Source organism: Mus caroli, unplaced genomic scaffold, assembly GCF_978045245.1.
Source record: "Mus caroli unplaced genomic scaffold, Mus_caroli_1 scaffold_17, whole genome shotgun sequence".
Taxonomy (NCBI): domain Eukaryota; kingdom Metazoa; phylum Chordata; class Mammalia; order Rodentia; family Muridae; genus Mus; species Mus caroli.
The window spans coordinates 24,300,752-24,313,906 of NW_028227272.1; the positions used below are offsets into that span (position 1 = coordinate 24,300,752).

General features: G+C 36.0%; 1 protein-coding gene across 2 annotated transcripts in view; it reads left to right on the top strand.

The window, feature by feature from the left end:
* Nucleotides 1-1,257: 1,257 nt before the first annotated feature.
* Ostn (osteocrin) overlaps nt 1,258-13,155 on the top strand; it is a 44,765-nt gene continuing 32,867 nt past the window's right edge. The window contains exons 1-2 of one of the 2 annotated variants that reach the window (XM_029470661.2): nt 1,258-1,420; nt 8,620-8,646. In XM_029470661.2, coding sequence (XP_029326521.1) covers nt 8,629-8,646 — 18 coding nt within the window. In that variant the 5' untranslated portion in view covers nt 1,258-1,420; nt 8,620-8,628. The remainder of the gene's footprint in view (nt 1,421-8,619; nt 8,647-13,155) is intronic. The other variant, XM_021185349.2, reaches the window with a different exon arrangement.

The following is a 13,155-nucleotide window of genomic DNA, read 5'->3' on the forward strand; positions in this document are numbered from 1 at the left end:
TTATCTTGACTTGGGAACCACTGCTGCCAACTGCTCAGATTTCAGACTTGTTGAGACATATGTTACCCCTGGAAGCCCTTCATAAAAACAAAGTGTTTTACTGTCCCACCAATTCAGTGTGCTCTGGTTGGCTCGCCTGTGTAACTCCAAATTAACCATGCAATAGTTCCTATGCTAGTGAATAGTATTTTATATGGCTTGTAAGCAAAACCAAAGAACAATTTTATTTCTATTTGTGCAAAAATATAATCTGGTTTAGATTCTCTTTGGTAGCTTTAAAAATAGACAGAATGCAACCATGGGCAATGAATTGGATATGGAAATATGATATGACTTTGTAATCTAGCTCTGGCAGTGCACTTAGGTGTGTGTCCTCACTGAGTCAGTGAATTTTTCTAGCCTCAGTTACTGTATCTGATAAATGAAGTGCTACAGTGAATCAAACAAGCCAATAATGATCTAATAACATAGAAGGTGCCTATAAGGTCAGTCATTTTTAACTAATGTGCATATGTAGAAAACTGTGATTTCCAAGTAGTGAAGAAAATTTTCAGACAGAACAGGGAATATTTTGGTTGAAATAAAAGACAACAAGAGCAAGATAAGGGCGACTCTAACCTCTGCATTTATAGCCACATGCCACAGTGCTTTATTTATAGGGTTGTTAGTGGCTGGTTTCCTAATATAACCATGTCAGTTAAGAAGTACCTGTCTGATTCAGGGACACAGCACAGTGCTCCCAAGGCACAAACCACTCATCATTTCTGTAGACAATCATCTGATGTAAGATTCCCTCACTCCACCAATAAATCCGTATGTGTCTGATTAGAATCTTTTTAAATCTTGCTCCAACTCTTTAAACCTTGTTAGTGACTTTCACAAATCTTTGTGCATTTAGTTTCTCAAATACATTTTTATTACTCAGAACTCGACTAAAAGCTCTGGTAGAGATGCTGCTGCTGCAGCTGAGCACGAGCTAAGTGTGTACTTAAGTTTTCCAGAGTTGAGCTACTATCGCTACTCAAATACCACAATCAAAGCAACAGATAGAACAAATGTGGAAAGGAAAAGGGAGAATAGGGGAAATGGAGGGGGTGAGAGAGGAGGTGAGAGACTGGAAAAAAGGGAGTGATCAAGGAGGAAGACTAGAGGGAGGGAGTAAGGAAGGGAGAGAGAGAGAGGGAGAGAGAGAGAGAGAGAGAGAGAGAGAGAGAGAGAGAGAGAGAGAGAGAGAGAGAGAGTTGGTAAAATGTTCCGCTGAAAATCTGTGGAACTGATGTAAGAGAAAGCAACGACAGGGGTTGGAGTAAGTGGAGTAGAACTGAGACTATAAAAACACAGAAAGAAACTCACATCAGGGCTAAGTTTGGGATAAGCTGCAGGCAGAACTCTAAAGTTAGGAGCTCTGACTTCTCACAAGGTAAGCCAAATATGAAAACTGATAAAGATCTTGGGATTAGGTTTCTTTCTAACTGTTGCTTTTATTCCACATCCTTCTTAACTATTTCGTGTATTCCTTGGTTTTGATAAAATTAGAAGCAGCTTTTGATAAGTTTTCCTCTCTAGTGTGGAGTGGAAAAATCTAGCATATTTTGTAAAATATATTAGAAAGAGATAATTGGTAGACACTTCATATTTATTTGTGGTCTGTTTGTCTTTTTATTTCAAAAATGAGAGAGAGAGAGAGAGAGAGGAGAAATATTCATGGTTTTGTTTCTCACTCACCACAGATGTCTAGTATCAAGAAATGCAAGAAATGGGTTTTTTCTACATATGATTTAGATAAATTAGAATAGATGAGAAGGTTTTAACAGTCATTATATTTCTAACAAAATTAGAGCTTAAGAGTAACCCTTAAGAAATAAAATTCTATACTTATAAATTCTAAAGCATCTTATTTGTCTTAGTAGAAAAATAAATATATTAGCAACAAAGTTAAAGTAGACATATGTTTTGTTCAGTTTTTGAAATGTTCTTGCTACTTACTGATTGAATTAAGTATTAATAAGCTAATACATATTTTTGTGCTGTGTTTGAGACAAAATTAAAAATTCTACTTCAGGTTTTGATCATTACAGTAACATGTGAGGATGTATTCAATAAATTGAGCTCCAATAGTACAATATTCCTGCTCTGAATTGATTATGTTGGTATGGAAGAAAACTATTATTATTATCATTATTATTAGATATGTGATTACTATGTTCTGGTTCATCCTTTTGGAAATAAATTATAGCAATTTAAATGGATATGCAGTTACTGAATTAGAATCATCTAGCATGCTGTACTCCCAAATCAACTGTGCCTGTTGTCCTTTCTCTTTACTTTGGTACAATTCTTCAAACTGTTTAGTGACTTTCTCCAAGGGCATCATCTGCACAGCGTTCATGTCTCCCCTATAATTTTATTGCTCCATAGCCTCAGTCAAGCAATAAAAGGATTTAAGATTGGCATTTGCTTTCTCCCTTTTATTCCACAGGGTTTTAAAGAACTCTTATAAACTGAGCCATGAGCAATAAAGGAGAAGATACCTTTGTGTGACAAGATGTAGGAACCTCTGAGTTATATTTCTCTTTCTTCCTCAAATCCTCTTAATGACTTTGGTTTTTGTTTAGTCAACTTCGATCACTTCAATTTGTCTCAAATGAAAATATATTAAAAAAAAAACCACTATTATAGTTATGTCCCATCTTCCTATGCACTTCACATAAGCCTTAAGCATAAGAGTAGGACTTGGCAGTACTTTGTTATTGAACAGATAAAATAAATACAAGTGGCAAGACTATGAGAAAATATAATGACCAGGGCTCCTTTACCAATTACTTTTCCCATGTTAGAGAGTAAGTGTCAGTACCAGAAAATCTTCAGGCTAACCTTTAGATGTGATCTAATTTAACTTCTATCAATATGTCGCCTACTGTGTTCTGACCCTCTAGACAAATCTTACTTGGATTTGTTGGTTCAGCCAAAGGAACACAAGCCTTAGATTCTGGAAACTAGATTTCTAACGCCAGTGCCACCCAATAACTCTCTGAAACATGCAGATTGCCTGGGGCATATCCTAGTAAAACTGAAGTCTCTAGAGATGCCATTGTGTAGTAAAGGTCCTCTCCTAAACCTAGCCATTTTTAGGAGAGTACATTTAACCTGGACAGTGGCTTCAGTGTAGGTCAATTTTCAGATTATACACCACACACACTTATCCAGATAAATCTAGAGCTGTGCTCTAGAGCAGTGATCAGCATTGCTTGGCAACAGTTGTTCATTGCTTTGGCTGGCTTGAGCTGGGTTTAACTCAGTACTAATATTTCTTCCTTCTAGACATGCTGTCAGCCCAAGTCTTAAAACTAAGCACCCACTCCTGCCAGCAACAGTGCTCTTCCTCCTCTTACCCCCACTCTTCCAACACTTCTCTGTGTCCCCTTCCCCTCCCTTTCCAACAATGCTATACCTCTTCCCCTCCTTCCAATGTCAGTACACACCACCCCCTCCCTGCTCACACAGGTATTAATTAAATCCTCTCCTTGAATCAAGTTCATTTCTTTCTCTCCAAGCCTTACTTTCTCAGATATTGGGCTAAATTCAAATACATCTAACATTGCCCCTTTCTTTCCTAAAACTCCAGATTCTTATAGAACTTAAAGCCCTAACCATAGGAAAACTGTACTTTTTTGTTGGTGGTGGTTTGTTTGGTTTTTGTTTTTGTTTGTTTGTTTGTTTAATTAGATATTTTCTTCATTTACATTACAAATGCTATCCCAAAAGTCCCCTATACCCACTCCCTGCCCTGCTCCCCAACCTACCCACTCCTGCTTCCTGGCTCTGGCATTCCCCTGTACTGGGGCATATAATCTTTGCAAGACCAAGACCTCTCCTCCCAATGATGGCCGACTAGGCCATTTTCTGCTACATATGCAGCTAGAGACACGAGCTCTGGGGATACTGGTTAGTTCATATTGTTGTTCCTCCTATAGGGTTGCAGACCCCTTCAGTTCCTTGGGTACTCTCTCTATCTCCTCCATTGGGGCCCTGTGTTCCATCCCATAGCTGATTGTGAGCATCCACTTCTGTGTTTGCCAGGCATGGGCATTGCCTCACAAGAGATAGCTATATCAGGGTCCTGTCAGCAAAATCTTGCCAGCATATGAAAACTGTACGTTAAAAAGCATATAATTTTAGAAATTCACTTCATTTAATGTGGTCAGAGCTTGAAGAGTACTTATGGTTTGTGTACAAATGAGATCTCTTTCCTTTGTCTTCTACCTAGGAAAACTGACTAGTTAGAACAGAATGCTAACATTTTCATGGAAATACTACAACTCAAAGTAGTGATAGCACATCAGACATAACCCTGACTGTTGCTTGGAAAAATTGTTTCTGTTTTTACTCTTCTTTTATTTAATGTTTTTAACTAAAAGACAATCATATCATTTACTGCCTTTCTTTCCTTACCCCCAACCTCCCTTCTAAATCGATGGCATAGTTTTCTTTGATAATCGCTGTTCCATATTTATAAATAAACACATAAATATAAACCTATCATGGTAAGTTCATCATTATTGTTTTTGTGCATACTTCAGAGAGCTGCCACTTTGTATTAAATAACCAGTTAGTGATCTCACCCATGGGAGATGCTACTTCTCTGTCTCAGTACTTAATGTTATTTTCATTATTGTCTTGGTATTCTACGACTATACCATGTTTCTTGATTCTAGACACTAATGTTGTTTCTTAAATTTGAGGTCCAAGGATGACAGCCTTTTTAAAACTGTGTAGAATAGGCTTTTCTTGAAGGATAATAGAACTATTATTTATTGAATGATTGCTATTGCTGATGAGTTTACATGAACTATTTCTAATCTTCACAATAAATCTGCAGAGTCAGTCTCTATTTCCTTTCCAAAGTAAATAACAAAGAACATGAATGAGTAACAGGTACTGCTAGAGCTGAGATCCTGTGCTGTGTAACTCAAGGGCTTGCACACTTTCTCTCCTTCTCTTGTTCTAGTAGGAAGTGCAGAAAGTGCAAAGCAATTAGGAGGTTCTGGTCCTGTGGAAACTCAGCTTATCAGCTCATCAGCTCCAAACAAAAGAATTGTAATGCATTCCACACGGACTTAACATGCCTGTTGTAAACCAAAAAAGGATGCACAATAATTTTAAATATTAATATTTTCATTAAACTGTGCAAAAGATTTTTTATTTTATCAGTAAGTATATTTTTAAAACTTCAAAATAGCAAAAACTCTTTGAAGTTAAACATCAAACAAATGCTAATTTCAAGCCCAGTGAGGAAAATTATCAGTAATATTCCCATGATGTTTGTAAAACATGATTTTAATATTTTCAACTGTTAATATTCAAATAAATAATAATTATTTTAAGATATATTTTATTGTTATATCTCCCTTTTCATTTCTAATTTTAATTTGTATACTGTGCCCTCTGGTTAGTCTGACTAAAGGTTTAGCTATCTTATTGACGTTCTTTAAAAAAAAAAAAAAAAACAGCTCATTGTATAGTTCTTTTTGTTTCTATTTGGTTGATTTCAGCCTGAGTTTGATTATTTCCTGCTATATAACTCTCTTGGGTGTATTTACTTCCTTTTGTTCTAGAGCTTTCAGGTGTGCTGTCAAGCTGCTAGTATAAGCTCTCTTCTGTTTCTTTTTGCAGGCACTTGGAGCTATGAGCTTTCCTCTTAGCACTGCTTTTGTTGTGTCCCATAAGTTTTGATATGATGTGTTTTCATTTTCATTAAACTCTAAGAAGCCTTTAATTTCTCTCTTATTTCTTCCTTGACCAAGTTAACATTGAGTAGAGTGTTTTTCAGCTTCCATGTGTATGTGTGCTTTCCATTGCTTTCGTTGGTATTTAAGACCAGCCTTAGTCCATGCTGATCTCATAAGGTGCATGGGATTATTTCAAGCTTCTTGTATCTGTTGAGGCCTGTTTTGTGACCAGTTATATGGGCAATTTTGGAGAAGGTATTGTGAGGCGCTGAGAAGAAGGTACATTCTTTTGCTTTAGGATGAAATGTTCTATAAATATCTATTAGATCCATTTGGTTCATAATTTCTGTTAGTTTCACTGTGTCTCTGTTTAGTTTCTGTTCCCATGATCTGTCCTTTACTGAGAGTGGGGTGTTAAAGTCTCCCACTATTATTGTGTGGGATGAGATGTGTACTTTGAGCTATAGTAGAGTATCTTTTGTGAATGTGGGTTCCCTTGCATTTAATGCATAGATGTTCAGAGTTGAGAGGTCTTCTTGGTAGATTTTTTTTTCTTTAATGAATATGAAGTGTCCTTCTTTATCTTTTTTTATAACTTTTGGTTGAAAGTCAATTTTATTCAATATTACAATGGCTACTCCAGCTTGTTTCTTGGGACTGTTTTCTTGGAAAATTATTTTCTAGTCCTTTACTCTGAGGTAGTGACTGTCTTTGTCACTAAGGTACATTTCCTGTATGCAAAATGCTGGGTCCTGTTTAGGTATCCTGTCTGTTTGTCTATGTCTCTTTTGGGGAATTGAGTCCATTGATGTTAAGAGATATTAAGGAAAAGTGATAGTTGCTTCCTGTTATTTTTGTTGCTGGAGGTGGAGTTATGCTGTGTTGCTATCTTTCAGGTTTGTAGCTGAAGATTACCTTCTTGCTTTTTCTAGGGAGTAGTTTCCCTCCTTGTGCTGGTATTTTCCTTCTATTATCCTTTGTAGGGCTGGATTTGTGGAAAGATATTGTGTAAATTTGGTTTTGTCATGGAATATCTTGTATTCTCCATCTATGGTAATTGAGAGATTTTTTCTGGATATAGTAGCCTGGGCTAGCATTTGTGTTCTCTTAGGATCTGTATGAATTCTGCCCAGGATCTTCTAGCTTTCATAGTCTCTGGCAAGAAGTCTGGTGTAATTTTGATAGGTCCACCTTTATATGCTACTTGACCTTTTTCCCTTGCTGCTTTTAATATTCTTTCTTTGTTTAGTGCATTTGATGTTTTGATTATTATGTGACAGGAGGAATTTCTTTTCTGGTCCAGTCTATTTGGAGTTTTGTAGGCTTCTTGTATGTGCATGGACATCTCTTTCTTTAGGTTAGGGAAGTTTTCTTCTATAATTTTGTTAAAGACATTTACTGGCCCTTTAAGCTGGGAATCTTCTCTCTCTTCTGTACCTATTATCCTTAGGTTTCATCTTCTCATTGTGTCCTGGATTTCCTGGATGTTTTGGGTTAGGAGCTTTTTGCTTTTTGCATTTTCTGTGACTGTTGTGTCAATGCTTTCTGTGGTAACTTCTGCACCTGAGATTCTCTCTTCTAACTCTTATATTGTGTTGGTAATGATTGCATCTATGACTCCTGATCTCTTTCCCAGGTTTTCTAAGTCTAGAGTTGTCTCCGTTTATGATTTCTTTATTGTTTCTATTTCCATTTTTAGATCTTGGATGGTTTCGTTTATTTCCTTCACCTGTTTGATTGTGTTTTCCTGTAATCATTTAAGGGCTTTTTGAGTTTCCTCTTTAAGGGCGTCTAGGTGTTTACCTGTGTTCTCCTCTGTTTTCTTTAAGGGAGTTATTTATGTCCTTCTTAAAGTCCTTTATCACCATCGTGAGATGTGATTTCAAATCCGAATCTTGCTTTTCCAGTGTAATGGGGTATCTTGGAATTGCTATGGTGAGAGAATTGGATTCTGGTGATGCCAAGTAACCTTGGTTTCTATTGCTTATGTTCTTACACTTGCCTCCTGCCATCTGGTTATCTCTAGTGCTACCTGCCCTCGCTATATCTGACTGGAGCCTGTCCTTTCTGTGATCCTGGTTGTGTCAGAACTCCTCAGAGTTCAGCTGTGTCTGTGATTCAGTGATTCTGTGATGATTCTGTAATCCTGTGATCCTGAGATCCTGGGAGTTGAGCTGCCTCTGGGACTCTGAGATCCTGGTTTGACCAAGCTCCAGGGATCATGTGATCCTGTGATCCTGGTTGTATTAAAGCACCTGGGAGTGGAGCTTCTGGCTCCACTTGTTGGCCTGGCTGTAGAGTTAGCACCCAAGGTCTCCTCATGGCAACAGACCAGACTGGAAGGAACTTGTGCCACTGGTCAGGTGGAGTTCCTGTGTTCCTGGGTCCCGCTGGTCCCAATTACTTCCTGGTGTTGGGGAAGATGTTTTCTCTTCCTTACCTCTGATCCTATGATGCAAAATTTCTTTAAAGATTATCCAAATATTGAAGAAATAATATGCTCTTGCAAGAAGAAATTTGTGGGCTGCTCAAGTAGGCAACTAAGGGTTGGACAGGTGTCTGTGTACAAATCTCACATTCCTAACATGTAAAATAGACTACTTAACATCTTGTTGTTAGGTAGAAGAAAATTCATATTTACTCTTATATTTACATTTTAGAGAGTATTTTTCATTGCTTCTAGTGGCTAATTTTATGTCACTTAAGTATAAGACTAATGTTAACTGTTGTATATGTAGAAGGGAGGATAAAGGATGGAGTGGTAATAGTCTACTTTCTCTTCATTCCACTTATCTAACTTGACCTTCTGAAAACCTTTCCATGTTATAGTTTCCATGTATCAAACCTGTGCATTTGTGTGCAACTCTGTCAGCTTTTTCTCTATCTACAGTGTCAAAGGATGTATTTTGTCCCATTGGTGAGTATCAGAAATAAACAACTAATTTTATTCAAAGATTTGACTATAATAACAGGCTAAAGTGTTTGTTTGTTTTTTTTTTTTTCTGGTTGTGAGAAGCATTGTTTTACACCATCATTTATCTATGCAGAGGTCTAATTGCCATTTGGCATTTAATAAGATGTCTGAAGCTAGCTCCAAGGGTGATTCTTGGGGGTTGTGATGTGCGTCACTTCCACAGGGATGATGATGTGGAATGGTACTGAATGTGACTGGACTTTAGCATGGATTTAATCAAACTTCATTGTTAGTGTGTAAACTTGCCCGTGTTTTCTCTTAACCTCACTTAGCATGTTGATATAAGTTAGATTCCATATCATTTAAACTTGGTTATTAATAACTACCATGTGCTTGTGCTTACCTACTAATTAAGACTGCTTTCTAAAATATACAATGTTGCCTGGCAGGCATTTTTCAAGGTGCAAACGTGGACTGGAAAATATCACCCAGCCACTGCCTTTGAGGAGCTTATAAACACAGCCAAACTGTAAATGGATTTAAGCATTTTGGTGGTAGTGTTACTGGGATCATTCTTTAGGGTAACATGTTAAGCTTCAGACTTCTTTGCTAATTTTTAAAGATTATGATTAAGAATTTTTTCTAATTCCAGAGGCACTTAATACAAGTTTAATTGTTGTAATATTGGAAACCTATAGTAGATGAAATGGTGTCAAATTAAAGAAAATCAGTTGATAAATGTGTATGTGTGTGTAATTATATCTTTATAATTACATGCATAATTACATACATTATGAGAAATGGAAATGCATTTTGCATATTTGTATATGTACAATATATAATATTAGCATATATATGTATATATATATATATATATATGTGTGTGTGTGTGTGTGTGTGTGTGTGTGTGTGGGTGTGTGTGTGTGTGGGTGTGTGTATAATATCAGTTAAGGGGAAGTTTTTAAGGAAGCATTTTAAAATAACTTTCCCTGAGTGTTGCAAGTTGGAAGAATGATAATTTGCTAGTATATATATATATATATATATATATATATATATATATATATATATGTGTGTGTGTGTGTGTGTGTGTGTGTGTGTATGAAACTAGTGTGTATATATATATATGTTATATATTATGCTAGTATATACATATACATGCTATACATATATGTATACACTAGCATAATATATATGTATGTATGTATGTGTCACTCACTGGCTTCAGAAAAGTAAGTAAACATCAGAGTTCAGTGAGCCAAGGCCCATGTCACTTGATACAGAGAGGAAAAGACTTGCCCAAAACTGAATCATTAGGTAGTAGTCAGGCTAGGATGGAGCCTGCTGTTCATGACTCCTGCATCTGCTCTACTTTTATAATAAGCCTCAGATTTTAAGTTAATCAATTCCTCTGTTGGGATCTCTTTCAGAATGACAATCTGTTGTCCCTCTGGTCTCTCCTGTTCCTGAATTCTTCTCTACTAACAAGGAGGTCTGCATGACTATGAGATGAGAGGAAGGGGACATTTAAAAAACTTAGTGTGATTTTAGAGTCTAGTTAGGATGGTGCTCACACACCTTGTGCATTGAGGAGCATGTGCATTTCCAGATGAGGAATAATAATATGGTCGTTGAGTGAACAGGGGCAGCTAGCCATGACAGAGAGTCAGTGCTAGTGCTTATTGGTAAAGGCTTTGCCCTCTCTCACAGTGGGAAAGGCTTAAGAAAAGGTTAAAAACTTGATCAGTTAATAATAAATCCTCTATTTTTAATTGATTGTATTCAATTTTTAATTTATTTCTATTGAAAATGTGGGTGAATGGGTGATATGTTAAATGTTTCCAATCTAGATATTAGAGAAAATTAAAATTTTCCACATTCTACTAAAAATGTACCCACAAAACTAGTACCACCGTGAATTTCTGATGTTTGGGTCAACTATCCCTAAGTTAGGTAATTATCATAAAGTTCCAAACTAAAAACAACTTTAACGATCTAAAGAGTTTTTTCACCACTAGTCTTCAAATCCATGTTTTAAGACTAAAGGGATCTGCAATCCTATTGTTGGAACAGCATGATGTACTAACCAGAACCCCGGAGCTCTTGTCTCTAGCTGCATATGTATCGAAAGATGGCCTAGTCGGCCATCACTGGAAAGAGAGGCCCATTGGACTTGCAAACTTTATATGCCCCAATATAGGGGAATGCCAGGGCCAAAAGAATGGGAATGGGTGGGTAGGGAAGTGGGGGGCGCTATGGGGGACTTTTGGGATAGCATTGGAAATGTAATTGAGGGAAATATGTAATAAAAATATTAAAAATTAAAAAAAAAACAAAACAACAACAAAAAAAAGAATCTTAGTTCCAAAGTGCATCCGATCAGGCACCATTTTCTTTAGCTTCCCCTCTTCTCTGTCTATGTTACAGAACATTTTATCCATTTCGACACACCACCAACGTTCTGATTCCTTTGTTCACTGACTATTATTAAACTGGAAGCTGCTTTCTTCACACTCAATTCCCTATTTTGGCGTTCAAACAAAACTAACGCAAGCTTTGCACTGCTGAACTTCCACATTTCAGTATGCTTAAAAAGCATGAATAATGTGCTTTTAAATAATGTGCACATTGTATCTCTCTCCATGGATCTATGCTCCACTACTACAACCTAGGGTTGGAAGATCCTTTCCAGATATAAGAAATTGTCACACGGGGAAAGTCTAAAAGGTGGTTTCCAATATTTCACAAAGTAAAGTATTTACCAAGATGATTAAATAGTCCAATTGTAATACATAACACAAAATATGATGGAGTGTTTAATATATACTATACATTTTATTGTAATAAATAGTATCTAGGCATACTAAATAAAATGTCCCAATGACTTACAAATGAGACACCTACAAAATCTTAAAAGGTATATTCTGCGCCCTGTTTGCTTTAGAATTCTTTATAACTCCAAGAAATATAACTCAAAAAGCTACTCAGTTAAAGTGGGAAATCTAGCATGGTATACAACCACCACCCTGACACTTCGGAACTAATGTAGAATAATAATGAATTTGGGTTTACCCTGGGCTACATGACTTAAAAGAAAAGAAAGAAAGCTTTAGGTTTTTTTGTTTTTTTTTTCTTATTTGTACTTTACTTCTCCTTTGGTGAATTTGTACAAAAATATTCATTGAGAGTTTCTTCTGTGATTTGGAGAGCACATTGGTCCTAGGAAACTTTTAAATCATGGGCTATATTTATTCACTATCAACAAAATAGAGAAATGTGGCTAAACCTGGTCATTTTCTTCCCTCCCTATAATTTCCTCTGTTTCTAATTTTGTAGCAATCAAGTTTGAATGAGTTAATCAAATGTCGCTTGTTCAGCAGGTGCCAGAGTGCTTATTTATGTTAGTGTGCAAAGCCATATTTAGGAGCTCAGTCTGTTGGTTTACTGGATACAAGCATGGCTTTAAAACATTAAATACATGTATTTAAACTCGGCGTTTATTTTTACACCTTCCTATCCAAATGATCAGGATGTGGCTATCTGTTAGAAGATATATTAAAACTGTTTTTGTATATACACCCAAGGTCCAAAATACTCGTGTTAGATGTAATCATCAATATTGAAAACACAATTATTCTGTTCCATTTAAAAGCCTGTGGGCTTGAAGGAAACTTTGGTTGGTAAGATGTTCATAAAAATAGGTAAAGAAAATCCACATGGAAAGCCTTGTAAAACAGATCACTTTGGCACTTTAAAAACTATTTTTAGAGTAATAAAAACTAAAGAAGGTAAACATGAGGATTGGAATTTCCCTTTGATTAAATGGGAGTGTTACTTCTAAATGTAGGTATATAAGAAATCTGGGATTATTTTTAAAATGCAGCTATACTTTTTAGGTATCTTTCTTTGTACACATGAAAATAAAAGAAACGAGCAAAATCTGGAGAAAAGTATAAACAAAGAAGTGACACGTTTCCTGAAGGAAAAACTAATGCTTTTTGTTGATGTTTTAATTAAATGGTATTTTAATCAAACGATTACTGCTGTGCTCTCTGAAGATTTTTGTTTTCTATATTTGGAGATATAATTTTATTTATCATTTTCTTACACTCTATGAATATATCAACTAAATACCAACTTACCAAACAGAAAACACACACTTTGCTTTCCTTTTCCTGAAATGGTAGGATACAGACAAGATGCTAGTGACTGGCATTAGCCTCAAGTTTCCAAAGGAGAATAATTAATGTCATAACAAACAAGTAGTTTAAGCTAAATTATTATTGCATTTGATAAAACAAACATTGTAGACATGGTGACGATCTTTTTCTTTGTTTTAAATCTTAAGCAAGACATTATGAAGATGTTATTCTGTCTAAAAAATAATTATTCATGTCATTGCATATGACACAAATTACTAAGATCTACTGTCAGATTTCACAGCAATAATAAGGAAGTATAAAGTCAGGGGACACAGTAACACATGCATAGTTACTAAGGCAATGTTGCATA